General features: G+C 51.5%; 5 protein-coding genes across 5 annotated transcripts; 2 read left to right on the top strand and 3 right to left on the bottom strand.

Annotated features, from left to right (window-relative positions):
* Positions 1 to 1,330: 1,330 nt before the first annotated feature.
* VTN00DRAFT_7102 (uncharacterized protein) lies at positions 1,331 to 2,978 on the bottom strand (the record flags this gene model as incomplete). The annotated part of the gene is made up of 4 exons (XM_069433813.1): positions 1,331 to 1,647; positions 1,708 to 2,508; positions 2,567 to 2,621; positions 2,685 to 2,978. 4 exons carry the CDS (start codon positions 2,976 to 2,978, stop codon positions 1,331 to 1,333), a joined length of 1,467 nt encoding a protein of 488 aa, XP_069287156.1.
* A 154-nt stretch (positions 2,979 to 3,132) lies between these two features.
* On the bottom strand, positions 3,133 to 3,478 carry VTN00DRAFT_7101 (uncharacterized protein; the record flags this gene model as incomplete). The annotated part of the gene is made up of 2 exons (XM_069433812.1): positions 3,133 to 3,212; positions 3,274 to 3,478. 2 exons carry the CDS (start codon positions 3,476 to 3,478, stop codon positions 3,133 to 3,135), a joined length of 285 nt encoding a protein of 94 aa, XP_069287155.1.
* A 4,332-nt stretch (positions 3,479 to 7,810) lies between these two features.
* Positions 7,811 to 8,341, top strand: VTN00DRAFT_7100 (uncharacterized protein; the record flags this gene model as incomplete). The annotated part of the gene is made up of 2 exons (XM_069433811.1): positions 7,811 to 7,969; positions 8,033 to 8,341. The coding sequence occupies 2 exons, from the start codon at positions 7,811 to 7,813 to the stop codon at positions 8,339 to 8,341; spliced, it is 468 nt and encodes a 155-aa protein (XP_069287154.1).
* Positions 8,342 to 9,833: 1,492 nt separating this feature from the next.
* Positions 9,834 to 11,071, bottom strand: VTN00DRAFT_7099 (uncharacterized protein; the record flags this gene model as incomplete). The annotated part of the gene is made up of 4 exons (XM_069433808.1): positions 9,834 to 10,193; positions 10,247 to 10,363; positions 10,447 to 10,965; positions 11,045 to 11,071. The coding sequence occupies 4 exons, from the start codon at positions 11,069 to 11,071 to the stop codon at positions 9,834 to 9,836; spliced, it is 1,023 nt and encodes a 340-aa protein (XP_069287153.1).
* A 654-nt stretch (positions 11,072 to 11,725) lies between these two features.
* On the top strand, positions 11,726 to 15,164 carry VTN00DRAFT_7098 (uncharacterized protein; the record flags this gene model as incomplete). Its single annotated transcript, XM_069433807.1, has 5 exons — positions 11,726 to 12,224; positions 12,287 to 12,307; positions 12,361 to 12,398; positions 12,455 to 14,982; positions 15,056 to 15,164. The coding sequence occupies 5 exons, from the start codon at positions 11,726 to 11,728 to the stop codon at positions 15,162 to 15,164; spliced, it is 3,195 nt and encodes a 1,064-aa protein (XP_069287152.1).
* Between the last annotated feature and the right edge of the window lie 88 nt (positions 15,165 to 15,252).

Below are 15,252 nucleotides of genomic sequence, written 5' to 3'. Positions count from 1 at the left end.
AAGATTGTTCGTTCATTCAAAAAGGATTGATTTGTTGATCGATTGACTGAGTCTATCTATCTAATCTAGATACCTACCTAAGATTTAAGTACTGTATGTATGTATATAGACTATTCATTTAGTAGCCATTATCACTGCAAAGATAAGATCCATCTCACGCAGGTACTGTACATAGAGGACATATCTAGCCAATAAGGAAATTGTGTACTGCATATCGCGCAAAAGCCCCTGCCATGCTCTCCCCTCTCTCTCTCTTTCTACTTTTGTGCTCCACCTCCCCTTGCACTCTCAACAGTCAACTTCAAATGACGCACCTAAATTACAACCCTGGCTTCTGATATCTGTTTATCTCCTGCCTAGTTAGGTATCGATATACGAGGCTGGGATGGCGCTTCCTTAATGGGTAGACTGCCCAATTTTTCTCTCTGTGAGTGAGTGTGTGGGTGGGTGTTCTGATGAGACTTACTTACTGTCACGGAGTGGCTCCTAGGGAGCATTCTAGGAGCCAAACCGCTGCGCTACCGGCAAAAGACTAGGATACGAAGCCAACGGCTTCGTATTGCTCTCGCTTATATAGCTTCTTGTCACGCCGTCACACTTACTAGGTAACCAGCATGGATATTTTTTTCAAGGACACCGCGCTAAATATTACCAAAATAGACGTTCAGTGTTCATCTGTTTTGAGAAAAAAATCACACATCTTATTTTCTTAAAGAGTCAGTTTTTTTAGAAGGCGCATTCGCTAGTCGGCGTCTTGGCTGGTTTCCTAGAGTCAGCAGTGCCAGCTGAGGAATCGCCGCTTAGTGGCCCATCAAATTCTGTTATCATCTATCAAAGAGATGAATGTACGACCTTGGAAAGCACCAGGAGACAGGTAGGCCATCAAAAAAAAAGAGCGTTATTTCTTCCTCCGTATGCACATGATTTAGATATGTTCTTTGCCTTTATTGGATGGGTATTTAGAAAATGAAAGTGAAACTTAAGACTTAAGCAACCTAGGAATTTCAAAAGAAGGGTTACTTACAGTAGCAAGGGGTCACAAAATCAATCAAAAACCATGAACAAGTTCGTGTCCAGTTCATAAGTAGAATATATGGCATAGCCTTTTTTGCTTGAAGTCGTTCAAATTTGGAGCTTTTGCCCTATCATCCAGAAGATAATGATCGAACGGTACACAGTGGTCCATCTCTCAATCTTGGTATTTATTTAGCATCTGAAGCGAGCGCTCAGCCTCTCGCATGATGCGTGGCGTGGGCTTTCTTTTTAGCGTAACACACATATATCCCCAAAACAAACAGAATCATACAGAGATCTTGGCTTTACCGAAATATCACTGCTTCCCAGCTTCCCCAGGCCCAACCTTATTCTTGTAATAATGGATGCCCTGGGCATTGCAGTAAGCAAGCAACCCCGCGCTACCCCATTCGCCACCGACGCCGCTCTCCTTGTGGCCGGCCAGGTACCCCTGCGGGAGGGGTTTCTCGAAGCTGTTGATCCAGATGGCCCCCGCGTCGATCTGTTCGGCCAGACGGTGCGCCCGGTCGATGTCACTGGACCAGACGGTTCCACCGAGACCGGTGTTTGTGTCGTTGACGCGGGCGATGACTTCGTCTTCGGTGCGCCAGGAGAGAACAGGGACGATGGGGCCTGGAGTGGTCGTTAGCAATGCATATCCACAGGACGGAGAGATTATCTGTGTCTCCTTACCGAACGGCTCCTCTGCCACGATCTTCGACTTGTCGGGAGGGTTGTCGATGATCGCAGGCTGAATGACGAAGCTGTCACTGTCTTTGATGTCGGCGCTTCCTAGTGCGAATTTATATCCATTGTTGTGGGCATCCAGGAAGAACTGCTTGACGATATTGTACTGCATCTCGTTCTGAACGGGGCCCAGCATGTTGCCCGCATCATTCGTGGACGGGCTGACTTTCCACGACTTCACCACGTCGGTCAAGGCCTGCAAGAACTCCTGGTAGATGTCTTCGTGCACATAGATACGCTTGCTTGCCACGCAGAGTTGGCCAGAGTTGAAGAACGATCCCACTGCGACCTGCGATGCGACGAACTTGATGTCCACATCAGGACACACGATGCTGCCATTGTTGCCGCCCAGTTCCAGTGTGACGCGTTTCAAGGTCTTGCTCGCAGACGCCATGATCCTCTTACCTGTGGCGATGGACCCCGTGAAACTGATCTTGTGAACATCCGGGTGCTCGCACAGCAACGGTCCGGTCTTGTCATCGCCGTTTAGAACCTGGATGACGCCAGGAGGGAAGATGGACTGCACCAGCTCGGTAAATTTCAAGATACTGTACGGCGTGAAAGGGGACGGTTTGGTAATCACGCAGTTTCCTGTGATCAGGGCTGCGCCGATCTTGCCCATGGCCAGGACGAGAGGGTAGTTCCAGGGACAGATGGCGGCGACAACGCCAATTGGCATGTAGCGCAGGCTGAGTCGCAATTCGTCATTGTCTTGGATTATCTTCGTTTCGAGCTCGGGGTGGTTCGCTGCATTGCACGTTGTCAATTCTATGTTTCTCTTTCGGATAGTATTTGTGGCACTCACAGTGGAAATCCAGAAATCCCAGAGCATGCTCTACCTCGAGTGCCGCAAATTGAATCTATATCATATTTCAGTGTTCGCGCTCTGTTATCTTATCATACACGGCATTTTCATATCTTACCGGCTTCCCGCCCTCCTGCATAATCAGTTGCGCCATTTCGTCCTTCCTCGCCAGAAGAGCCTCCCGCGCCTTGGAAAGCAGCCTTCCTCTCTCACTCCACGGCGTGCGCGACCAGGCCGGGAAGACCTTCTTGGCCGCAGCCACGGCTTCGTTCACATCATCTTCGCTCGCAACCGGCACATCCCAGAGAGGCTGCTTGTTGGACGGGTTGATTCCCTGGCTGACCTTCGCGCTCGAACGCGCCTCCCCGTTGATGATGTTGCTGAAGGTGGAGAAATCGACGGCAGAAGCCATGGGGGGATGATGGATGGGCGGGGTTGGAACTTACGCGTTACTGTCCTGCGATGGAATAGGACAAGCTCGAACGGATTTCGATGTTGGTCGATCCAGAAGATCGAGATCGAGAACGAGATTGTATACTGCCCGTAGTATTACTTATATATCGAATCTAACAGCAGCCCAGTTTAACAAGAAAAGGCTTGTCAATTGACAAGATCTCGAGTTCTAGACTGTCGCACGATCCCGCATCTATAGCAGTAGGGGGTTAGCGATGTGGAGCCGCCCGTCGATGAAGTCAACCTCTGCTTACAGAGCAGATACAACAAAGTAGGGCTTCGGGTGTTCCCCAGCTCGAGATTTACCGAACGCTCCAGGTCAAGTTTCATCATCGTCGCACGTCCGAACTGGTTCTCGGCTTGTGGATCTGATATCGCCTCTGCGGCTTGCCGATGCCGCGGTTGACCTGAGACTGGGGTGATGCAAGCCTCGGGTTTTTCGTCTCTTAATAATGACATCGGGATACGGCGACGGCGTCGCAGCCGAGAATTCATGGATATAAAGTCGTTCTTTTCTTGCTCTATGGTCCTTTCAAGAACTCGTATAATATGATAAAAATTAATTCCAGTCCATACCTTTCGACAGTGAGCCATTGACGTGACAGGGAAGAGTTATCCTGTTCGGCCCCGCATGTTCTTTCGTGGATTTTCCACCGAAGCCCCATCTGCGAATATGGTTGAGAGCAACAATATGCAGTTTTATTAAATACAGCTACCAATGTAGCTGGTAATGATAGTAGATGAAAAGAAATATCTAATCTAGGTCTACTATCCCCTGATAGTCATTGAAAAGATGACAGCCCTCTGTCCATTTCTCAAACATCCCCACATTGTATTAATCACGTGATCGGATATCTATATATCAACTCTCCTCCTCTGGGAGCCCTCCAGTCCTTTGCATCACGCACAAGAAGGGGAAGGAGAGAAAGGAAGACGGAAATCTCCAACCCTAATATTTCATTATTCCATATCCAGACTTGCGCTGACAAAAAAGCTCACACCCCCAGTCAGGTGCTCTGTACCTCACCAAGGGTGCTACAAAAACCCCGCCTATGCTTTTTGGGGGGCAGGGAGTTCACTTCCTCAAGCCGCAGCGGGGATTCGTACCCGGGGCCTCGAATGGTGAAGGGACGCGCCCTATATTTGTCAGATTAACAGGCAGCCACCTGCGCTGTTAACCGTTGGACCACGAGGCCCCAGGTTCTATTGAAAGAGAGTGGTGAAAAGGGAGTATATGTACAGTTCAGGGTGCCCTCACTTCACTACGGGGTGGGGGGGGGGGGGGGTTTGATTCTTGCCGGGGTATGTCTTTACTGCGGACTGCGTGCTGCGTACACGTATGTGGGTATATACATATTCTTCGTCGCCATAGACAACTAGTATACCCTGACTATGTACACAGAAACACACATATATGTGTGTTTTTCAGATTTTAGTGACTTGGCGTCAAAGGGAAAGCGAGTCGTCTAGTCCCTAGTCTCTTGTCCCAAGCATAATGCGCCGTACATTAGTAGTATGCACAACGATGCGAACGGCAAGACCATCGTTTGTAACAGTCCGTTAGGGCTTCTCCTCCGCATCGATGGTCACAATCTGGTACTTTTCTTGGCCATTTCTCTGGCTGGGAGTGCTCGTTCACTTCAATAGCAGGTTATGGTTGACGGCAGGGTATATATTTATATTGATAATCGATTAACAATATAATTCGTATCAATGTGATTCTTCGAAGAACGAGGTGGGTACGTGTTTTTGCCCCGGATGTATGTTTCGAGAGTATTTTCAATGTGGAGTCTGACTCCAGAGAGATCATCTCCAGGTTCGGATCTCTAGAACAGGATCAAGATAGCATCCCGTGGGACCGCCTGGGCAAAATTCTGGCTCTCATAATTATGAGTTGTAATCAGACAAATCTTCAGTCGCTGGTTGAGTACTTAGGAAGCGTCTCGCTCCTTTCAGATGGTCGAGCCCAGTCGAAATCCGTCTGTCTGGGGAGACCCAGCATCCTTTCTCTGACTGCACGCTGAAGCCTTTCCCTTCTCTCCTCCTCCTCCTCTGGAGACAGACAGCATGAATTCCCGTTCCAGTCAACGACAACCGCACCGCTTACCTCGTTGTATGGAGGTGGTGATGAGCTTATATTTTTGGATGAAATTTCCTGAGAAGGACCTGTTTCATCCGTTCTTCCTATCTGTTCATGGGATACTGTTCTTGCTTGCAAGAGGTGAGTAGAATTTCCCCGGTCGACTGAACGAGTAATTCTTTCTGGTGGATTTATATCTTCCCAGATGGATTGTGCCCCATCTCCCAAGGAAGTACCTCTCCTTTGTTGATTCCTCGTTGATGGCGAACCCTCTCTGTCGAAACGCGCGCTAATTTCTTTGCCTCCGACGCTGACGGGCCTAACATCAGTAGTAGAATAGGACCTGCTTGTTGATATGCTACCCGTGGAGCTGCTTCCTCGTGAAGATGTGTCATTCCCAGCAAGGTTCCGTCGATGACGAGAAAAACGTCGAAATATAGAATACATGGCTGGTTTTGAGATATCTCGGATGGGAAACGAACGCGACAAGCTGGATCTTCCCTAAGACAGGTGGGCGTATGTAGAAATTAGATAGCAAATCGCATCATCGATTAAAGATCTAGGTCAACAGCTCAAACACATTCAAGAGTCCAATAAGGGGTATTGAGACAACAGGTGGTGACGGGCTCAACTTTCTTCCCATGCGTGCAGAGGTTTGAGAAACGAGAGCCTGGATTCTCCGCGATAGACTGAGGAAAAATTGACCGAAATCATAGGGGAAAAGAGAAAAGAAACGTTTTCCATGTGGACGACTTCTTTCAGGGAAAGAGCGGCATGTGCCTACTAAACACTGCCCCATGCACCAGGAGAGACTGAATCCCTAGCGGCCGCTCAACGTCTAGCCAAGCCATTTTCCACGTCACGAGGGGGGAAATTCCCAGCCCTAAAAGTCTGGAAAGTCTAATTTCCAATTAAAGAATCATACGGACCGACGAGCCGACGGCTGACGTACTACGTATGAGGGGTGCCAAATGAAGGTGGTCCGTGAGTTCTCTAGAGAGATCTGGTCTGGGAAAGTCAGGGGCTACTAAAGTCTAACGGAAGCCGTCGCTGGACAGGGGGCCTTCACGGCTTACCTCAGAATGCGGAGTACTTTCGGCTACAACTGCAATCTATTTCGGGTATTATTTCCCGTCTGCCGCCAATATGTCCGAGTTCGACGCCCGAAGACTGGGGTATTGTAGAGCCAGGTTTGGCGATTAGGGAATGTTTGCGATTCCGTCGTCATCGTTCTGTTTGAAAATTTCCGGTATTTCGGTCTTCTGCACCGTCTTCCAACAGCAATTGTTTGCTGAAGAATATCAGTAAGATATATATATACATAGTTATATATATATATATATTACGAAGCGATTCTCAATACCAGGGATAGCAACTGACGCATCACGAAAAAGCGCCTACCAACATGGATTGAACTTGGCGGTCGCGAACAGGGTATATATATATATGTACATTAGACCGAGATGGAGATCAGGTTCATTAATCTACTACCCAATTCCTAGTCTTAGACGTCAGTCAGCAATATATGCAACCTCATAGAATCATAAAAGGTAACTTTTACTTATAAGATATAGCAGCTAAATCCCCTCGCATGTTGCTTTTCCTGCTTATTACCCTTTTCAGTGCTTTTAGGGATTGAAGCGTTCTATTATTTCTAGGTCAATCGATTGCTCTTGTGCTCTAATTCTTTGACTGGGTATAGTCAATCGCAATAGCAGCCGTATTAGATTGCTTTAATAATTGGTACCTAAATAAGAAGGACAACTATGTAAGGTGGTAATAAGGTCAAAAGAGTTCACGCTGAATGGTAGAAAAAGGAAGAAATGAACAAAAATCCTCAGGCGATCACTTCCTGTCCATTGGTAAGCTGACGTTGCCAGACAATCATTGATACAGTATTGAAACAGTAGAAATATATAGTAACATATTAGAGTCGTGGATCTGACTAGTTCGAGCCATTGTCTATGTCTTCAGTTTCTAACAGTTCCATGCGACAATAGGGTGTGTTGAAGGATCGTGGATGTAGCTTTATGGTGTATAATAGGACGCTCAAAATGTCATTATTCAAGAGCATACAAACGATAATTGATGACGTAGCGTAGCTGAGCTATTTTTGCCACAGAGATATATAAGCAGAAGTAGGCGTGTATCATGTCGTGCTTTCACCTCCAACTCGACTTGACAAACCCAGGTGGCAAGCCGGACTTTCTCAGGCTATTCCCCATCCCCATTGGCAAAGACCCGGGCCTCTATTTGCAGCGACCCCGGATCCAGAGATCTGGCTCGCAGCGTTGGACGAGCGCGTGCGTGCTTGCCCTCTCGGAGATACCGTTCGCCCCCGAGCTCGGCATGCCACCCTAAACCTGATTGGGCCTAGCGGCTGGCTGCCCCAAACTCCGCCTCTCAGGGCTCGAGAAGCTTCTGTGTCATTGATATAAATCTCGCCGGGCCTGAACGTCCGTGTTCATCTTACACTTATCTCACCGTCGCCCATACCCCACCCTTCCACTCCGTCGTTAGCTATAAAGCATCTCCCTTCGAAGTCGACAGAGCAGGGAGACCATCTACTTTCACCTTCATTCAGATACCCCTCCTTCCGTCTAATACCGCGAGCGCGTGATCTTTGCGTCCAACCGCCACCCACTTCATCCCACTATCGTTTCCTTGACTCTACGGACTCTTAACCTTCATTTCTGAACACACATCTCAAAATGGAGAGCGACTGGGACTCGGTTACTCGCATTGGCAGCAAGAACCGCGGTGGCGGTGTGCAGCGTGAGACCGTTGTGAAGGGACGCAGCGCCCTGAACGCTGCCCAGCGTTCCGGTCTCATTGTTGGAACTGAGAAGAAATACTCGACTGGCAATGCTGTATGTGTTCCCCTCACCTAGGTTTTACGTGGTTGAACATTATATGCTAACATGACTCAACAGGCCGCTCGCGCAACCAAAGTCGAAGGCCAGCACCTGACCAAGGTCGACCGCAGCGACGACATCGTCAAGCCGAAGACGGTCGGTCTGCAGGTTGGCGAGGCGATCAAGCGCCGCCGCAACGAGGAGGGCTACAAGATGACGCAGAAGGAGCTCGCCACCAAGTGCAACACCACCGTCACCGTCGTCCAGGACTTTGAGCGTGGCACCGCTGCGCCGGACCAGAAGATCCTCAGCGCTATGGAGCGCGTACTCAACATCAAGCTGAGAGGCTCGGACATCGGGGCGGAGAAGTTCCCCAAGAAAAAGTAAATTGATATGCCGGGGGTGAGCCCGGCGGCTTTTTCTTAACGGGGAATTTACGCAAATAAATTTTAAAATAAACTTATTATTTTCCGCCTTCATTCCTCTGTCCCTCCCTCTCTCCCTCTCTTTTTATCCTCCTTAGCTCCTCGATCTTTTGGACCAATCGATCGATCGATGAACTTCTCTACGGATTGCCGGCGGAACGGAATGAGCGTCGTCTGTACCGGAATTTTCTTTCTATTTTCATGATCTTTAGAGGACGGGATGGGAAACATGAGATTAACGATGCTTCGAGGCGGGGCGTCGAACGCATCGTGGTGACGACAAAAAAAGGAATTGTTTTTCTGCGAGAGCGGGAAATCATGATATTATCCTTCCCAGTCTCGAAAACTTTTGGGAAAAAAAAGACTGGCTGTTTCTTGGTGGATCTGGTCTATACAGACTTAATGGAAGCATGCTCTCAAAAGACGAGATCGAATTTCTTTGACGTAGAGATTTCGCGTAGGTTTTCAACATGTAGATGTCCTGCATTTACGCTAGCTACAGGTTACCTATCCCAGGGTTGTTAAAAATGGGGACATTCACTATCTACCTGAATCTAAGCTCTTTGCCTAACTGGGTAGATAGCTTGATAACCTTACGGCGTGGACTACTACCTAGCTCCGTAGGAACGGATTAGAATAGAAGGGCCTTGATGCAGCTCCACAGAGAAACAGTAACTACATTCATTTTCATTCATCTACTGGGCAACAACAGTGAAACCCATTCAGCACATCTCAGTTCCCAATGTCTCAATGTAGACTAGTTTAGCCTAACAGTTGTTTCCCTAGCCGTAAAAGGAGGGCTTTCTAGGCGGTGGCAAGGTCAGGCTCCAGTCCTATGCCAAGATCCTGGGGCTGGGTGCGGGTTGCAGGTCCCTGATTTCAGTATGGTCGGATCGGGGATGGCTGGATTCGATGATTTATCTTTGGTACGTGTCGATTCTGAGGGTTTTGGAGTTTTATGTGAACGTCCACCTTTCTTGCTCATCTCTAGTTGTCGTTGTATGATACTGTCATGTGACCAATGTATCTGAGTATCTGCCTTGCCCTGGTCAAGGGCAGCATCACTGCTGTTCCAATATGACACTGTTATGGATGCTTGCATCCTTCTTCAGCATGCAGGAGACTGCCTAGATTCGGGGACGAAGCCAAGGAAAGAAGAAATATAGGAAAGGCGGAAAGAATATGATGAATGTTTCATATTAGACACATGAAAAAAAGACAGGATAATGAGAAAAAAACCAACTCCGGTTTATGGTAATAAAATGTGATGAGAAAACCCCCCTTTCCCCACGGGCGAATCTAAATAAGATAGACTCTTTCTTTTTTTGTTATCTTTCCCGTCATTCAATCCATGCAGCGTTCTTTTGTATTTACGTGGTCTCATCTCGTGACACGTTGCATACGATACGTCCCAGATAAAATCTTATCTCAACCAACTCCACTCCACGCGGAATTTACCGCCTCATCTGCTCACGCTCAACCTCGTACATAAAGTCGAAGTAGGGCTTGTCAAAGTGGTGGACACGGACGTAACCGTCCTCTCCGCCCGAGGCGTACGCTGTACCCGCGGGGTGGACGGCGATGGTGTTGAGCGGACCAAAGTGGCCGCGGACACGGCCGATCTCGTCCTCGAAGATCTTGTGGTAGAAACGAGCCTCGAATTTACCCTGACGGGCGGAGGTCGTTGTGACCTCCATAGCGGCCTGACCACCACCCAAAATGACGTAGTCCTTCTTGGGGGTGATAGCAGCGGTATTGAGGGAGGTGTCGGCGGTGTAGGTCTTGAGGATGGCGAGGTTACGGGAGGACATGATCTGCATCCTTGTAAGCGGACAGTTTTGGGGAGTGTGTTGAGGGAGGGAAGTACCTTTGCGGTCTTGTCTTTCGAGGCAGTGATGAAGTATGTGCGGTCAGCGGAGAACTGGATGTCGTTGATCTGGTAGTCGAACTCGTGTGCTTGGACGTTCTCGAGTTGCTCTCCAGTCTGTCGGAGGACATGTCAGCATCGCGCATCAAATATATACCGCAAATCCATAATCACGTAGTTTTATAAAGTCCAGCTCGTACCTTCGCGTCGTATTGGCTGACACTACCATCCTCATGTCCAGCAATGATGTACTTGCTCAGGTAACTCCACCCCGCAACGGTAGCCTTGCTCTCCTCACAGGTGATCTTCAAGCTCGGCTCGTCGGTCTGATCGTCCAGGTTCCCGCCCTGACCGTCACCATAACGGATGTCGAACACCACGATCGTACCGAGATATCCCATGCGCTTCTCCGTCACAGCCAGCAGCCTGCTTCCATCGGGGCTGAACTCGACCCGCTTCACGGCCGTGGGGAAGTCCCAGACCTTGACGCACTCGCCCGTCTTGACATTCCAGAGTCTGACAGTGTTGTCCGCCGCGCCGGTCGCTACGAGGGTGCTGTCGGGGCTGATGTCGACGGTCCAGAGCGCACCCTGGTGGCCGTGGTAGGTGCCGAGTCGCTCGCCGTTGGCAGAGAACCAGACGCAGAGGATCTTGTCCTTTGCGACGGAGAAGAGAAGGTCGCCATCGCGGTTGAACTTAATCTGGTTAAGGGACCGTTCCTGTATGAGCGCGCAGGTTTGTCAGTCTTTTTGGTCTCAAGAAGTGCTGGGGAAATAGGTCCTAGGAGGGGCGACGGACATGGCCCTGAAGGAGGATAGGCCTCATGCTGGGCCGGTATGGATATGGGATAGACTTTGAGCAGCGAAAGTTGGAATCTGCTCAGCGACCTGCACGGAAAAAGTGCCTCGAGATCTTCAGGCGCGGGCGGAGAGGGGTGGCGGGGAGTAAAGCGGCCTCTCGTCGTCGTCGACAGCGAACGGAGTGATGAATTTCCATCGCACAGTCCGGCTGGCGCGCCAAGACTTCCCAGCAGAGTCGCTGCCTGTATGGAAAGGTATTACCGGAGGAACAGAAAGTCCGGGATCAAGGCCTAGCAGATCACATGATGCATGGAGCCCTAAGCGTGCCCTAAGAGATGATCAAAACAGGACAAGCCCAAGACATTCCGTGCCGGTGTGACTCGGGGTGGATTCACGCCATCAAACGGGAAGACGAAAAAAGAAAAAGAAAACGGTAAGGAAAAACGAGCAAAAGGGGACTGGTCACACAAGTATGACTCTTCAATGCCGCCCGTAGACTATGGCTTAAGTAGCAGATCTCCTCGTAAATAAACAACCGTCTATACTGTACTCCTTATCCTCACGATCTCCCTCCGCACATGGTGCTGCCCATGCACACCTGAACCCTGCCTCCAGGTCCTATCAGCGCCCACCTTGCCCCTCGCACGTCCGCCGGCCAAGGCCTTTCAGAGTTCGATCCATGCTCCGGACAGTGCCTGTCCCCGCGTCTGGCTTGAGGCAGCCCAACGCGCAGGCCATGCTCCCTTCGGCCGCGCGCGGTGCTGCACCGATACCCCGCTGCACGGCGAAGCGCCCTTACCCCGGCGGCCGTCAGATGTTTCCCGCGGGCGGCAACCGCTCGTATTTTACTCGGAGTCGCTCGCCCTCTGCGCTTGCGTCCGTATTGGCGTCTCGAAAGCTTTGTGTCGGGCGCGGGGTTACGTCCCTCTCTTGTCGTGTGCGATCTTCGACCTGCCCCTCCTCAGCCTGCCTCCTCTCGCCGACTCACTACCACCCTCTGACATTGGGAACTCTGTCGTCCTCGAGTCGCGACTTCTCCACATCCAGAGTCGCCATGGCGGGCACAAAGATTGACGGCACGACGATTGCCAAGACCATCCGCGAGAGGTTGAAGGCGGAGATCCAGAAGATCCAGGAGTCCAACCCCAGGTTCAAGCCCAGCCTGGTCATCTTCCAGGGTTCGTGATTGCACTCTCTACATAGAATAAATGAATGAAATAGCTAATAGAACAATGTATAGTTGGCGACAGATCAGATTCTAGTACGGTTGCGCTGTCGACGCTAAAGTTGGGGATCTATACTAACTGGATGTAGGTACCTATGTGCGCATGAAGCTGAAGGCCGCAGAGGAGGTACGTTTCTTGACACATGATATACATCCACGTGCAACTAATTGTATATTCTCCAGGCAAACATCCTCTGCAAGGTCGTTAACTTCCCCGAGTCCATCACCCAGTCTGAGATCATCCAGGAGATCAACAAGGCCAACAACGACGCCTCTGTGCACGGTATTCTCGTCCAATTGCCCCTCCCCAAGCATCTCTCCGAACATGCTGTCACCTCCGCCGTTGCAGATGAGAAGGATGTCGATGGATTTGGTGCTATCAACATTGGTGAGCTGGCTAAGAGAGGTGGTAACCCCCTCTTTGTGCCATGCACTCCTCAGGGTGTCATGGAGCTCCTCCGTGTGAGCGGTGTCGACCCTGCTGGCAAGGAGGCCGTGGTGCTGGGCCGCAGTGATATCGTCGGAAGCCCCGTCAGCTACCTGCTGAAGAACGCAGACGCTACTGTCACGGTGTGCCACTCCAAGACCAAGGATCTGCAGCAGATCCTCAAGAGGGCGGACATTGTCGTCGCAGCTATTGGAAAGCCAGAGTTCGTCAAGGGAGAATGGCTCAAGCCTGGCGCCGTTGTCATCGACGTCGGTACCAACTACAAGCCCGACCCGACGAAGAAGTCTGGCCAGAGACTGGTCGGTGATGTTGACTTCGACTCTGCTGTCGAGGTTGCTTCCCAGATCACTCCCGTGCCCGGTGGTGTTGGCCCTATGACCGTGGCTATGCTTCTTCAGAATGTCGTCAACTCTGCAAAGGCGTACTTCGACAAGCAGAGAGACAGACACATTACTCCTCTGCCCCTGAAATTGGCCCGCCCTGTCCCGTCCGACATTGCCATTTCTCGGGCACAGTACCCCAAGGCCATCACCGACCTGGCCGCGGAGATTGGCATCGCTCCGCATGAACTGGAGCCCTACGGCCACACGAAGGCTAAGATCAGCCTGAGTGTTCTGGACCGATTGGCCCACCGCCGCAATGGACGGTATGTCCTTGTTTGCGGTATTACTCCGACCCCTCTGGGCGAGGGCAAGTCAACGACGACCCTGGGTCTTACCCAGGCCCTTGGCGCACACCTGAACAGGATCACCTTCGCCAACGTCAGACAGCCCAGCCAGGGCCCTACGTTCGGTATTAAGGGAGGAGCCGCAGGTGGAGGTTACAGCCAGGTCATTCCTATGGATGAGTTCAACATGCATCTGACTGGAGACATCCACGCCATCACGGCTGCTAACAACCTGCTGGCGGCGGCTATTGAGACTCGTATGTTCCATGAAGCTACGCAGAAGGATGGCCCTCTCTACAGACGCCTGGTCCCCGCGAAAGGTGGAAAGCGCGAATTCCAGCCCATCATGTTCCGACGACTGAAGAAGCTGGGTATTGACAAGACGAACCCTGACGACCTTACGGAGGAGGAGATTCGCCGCTTCGCGCGACTCGATATCGACCCAGAGACCATCACCTGGAGACGCGTTCTGGATGTCAACGACAGACACCTTCGAGGCGTCACCGTCGGCACCGCTCCCACTGAGAAGGGTCTGAGCCGCGAGACTGGCTTCGACATCTCGGTGGCCAGTGAGTGCATGGCTATCCTCGCTCTGAGCAACGATCTCGCCGACATGCGTGAGCGGTTGGGCCGCATGGTTATCGCGACGTCGAAGAGCGGCGAGCCCATTACTTGCGATGACATTGGCGCCGGCGGTGCCCTTACCGCGCTCATGAAGGACGCCATCAAGCCTAACCTGATGCAGAGCTTGGAGGGAACCCCCGTCCTGGTGCACGCGGGCCCCTTCGCCAACATCAGTATCGGCGCCAGCTCCGTCGTCGCTGACAAGCTTGCTCTGAAGCTGGCTGGTACGGAGCCGGATGAGGACCACGACGCGAAGACCGGCTTCGTCGTCACGGAGGCCGGTTTCGACTTCACCATGGGTGGTGAGCGTTTCTTCAACATCAAGTGCCGTTCTTCGGGCCTTTCTCCGGACACTGTTGTCATCGTTGCTACTGTTCGTGCCCTGAAGGTTCACGGCGGTGGTCCTGAGATCTCCCCGGGTGCCCCTCTGCCCGAGGTCTACAAGACGGAGAACGTCGACATCTTGAGAAAGGGCTGTGTGAACCTGAAGAAGCACATCCAGAACGCCAAGCAGTACGGCATCCCCGTGGTCGTCGCCATCAACAAGTTCGCGACCGACACGGATGCCGAAATCGCTGTCATCCGCGAGGAGGCCATCGCGGCCGGAGCGGAGGACGCGGTCCCCGCCAACCACTGGGCGGATGGTGGTGCTGGCGCCGTTGACCTTGCCAAGGCTGTCATCGCGGCCAGCTCGAAGCCCAAGGAGTTCAAGCTTCTGTACGATCTCGAGGGCAGCGTCCAGGAGCGCATCGAGCGCATCGCGCGTGAGATGTACGGAGCAGAGAAGGTGGAGTTCAGTGAGCTGGCGCAGAAGAAGGTCGACGTGTACACGAAGCAGGGCTTCGGCAACCTTCCCATCTGCATTGCCAAGACGCAGTACTCGCTGTCGCACGACCCCGCGCTCAAGGGAGCCCCCACCGGCTTCACGGTGCCGATCCGGGATGTCAGACTGGCCGTGGGAGGTGGTTATCTGTAAGTCTTACTACTATGCTCCGATCGAGATTTTGTCATTTGTTTTGCGATGTTGTGCTGACTTGGATGATAGCTATGCGCTGGCGGCCGACATCCAGACGATCCCCGGCTTGCCGACGGCCCCGGGCTACCTCAACGTGGACGTCGACACCGAGACCGGCGAGATCGACGGTCTGTTCTAAGGCCGACCCCGCCGTGTCCCGCATCCGACACGAAAAAAAAAATCCGCAAAAATTCCCTTGATCTACTGATATGATACGGTTTGACGTG

The sequence above is a fragment of the Thermoascus crustaceus genome, assembly GCF_041956765.1.
Source record: "Thermoascus crustaceus strain CBS 181.67 unplaced genomic scaffold VTN00scaffold_4, whole genome shotgun sequence".
Taxonomy (NCBI): Eukaryota; Fungi; Ascomycota; class Eurotiomycetes; order Eurotiales; family Thermoascaceae; genus Thermoascus; species Thermoascus crustaceus.
The sequence above is the reverse complement of the archived record's forward strand: the minus strand, read 5'-3'. Positions and strand labels throughout refer to the sequence as shown.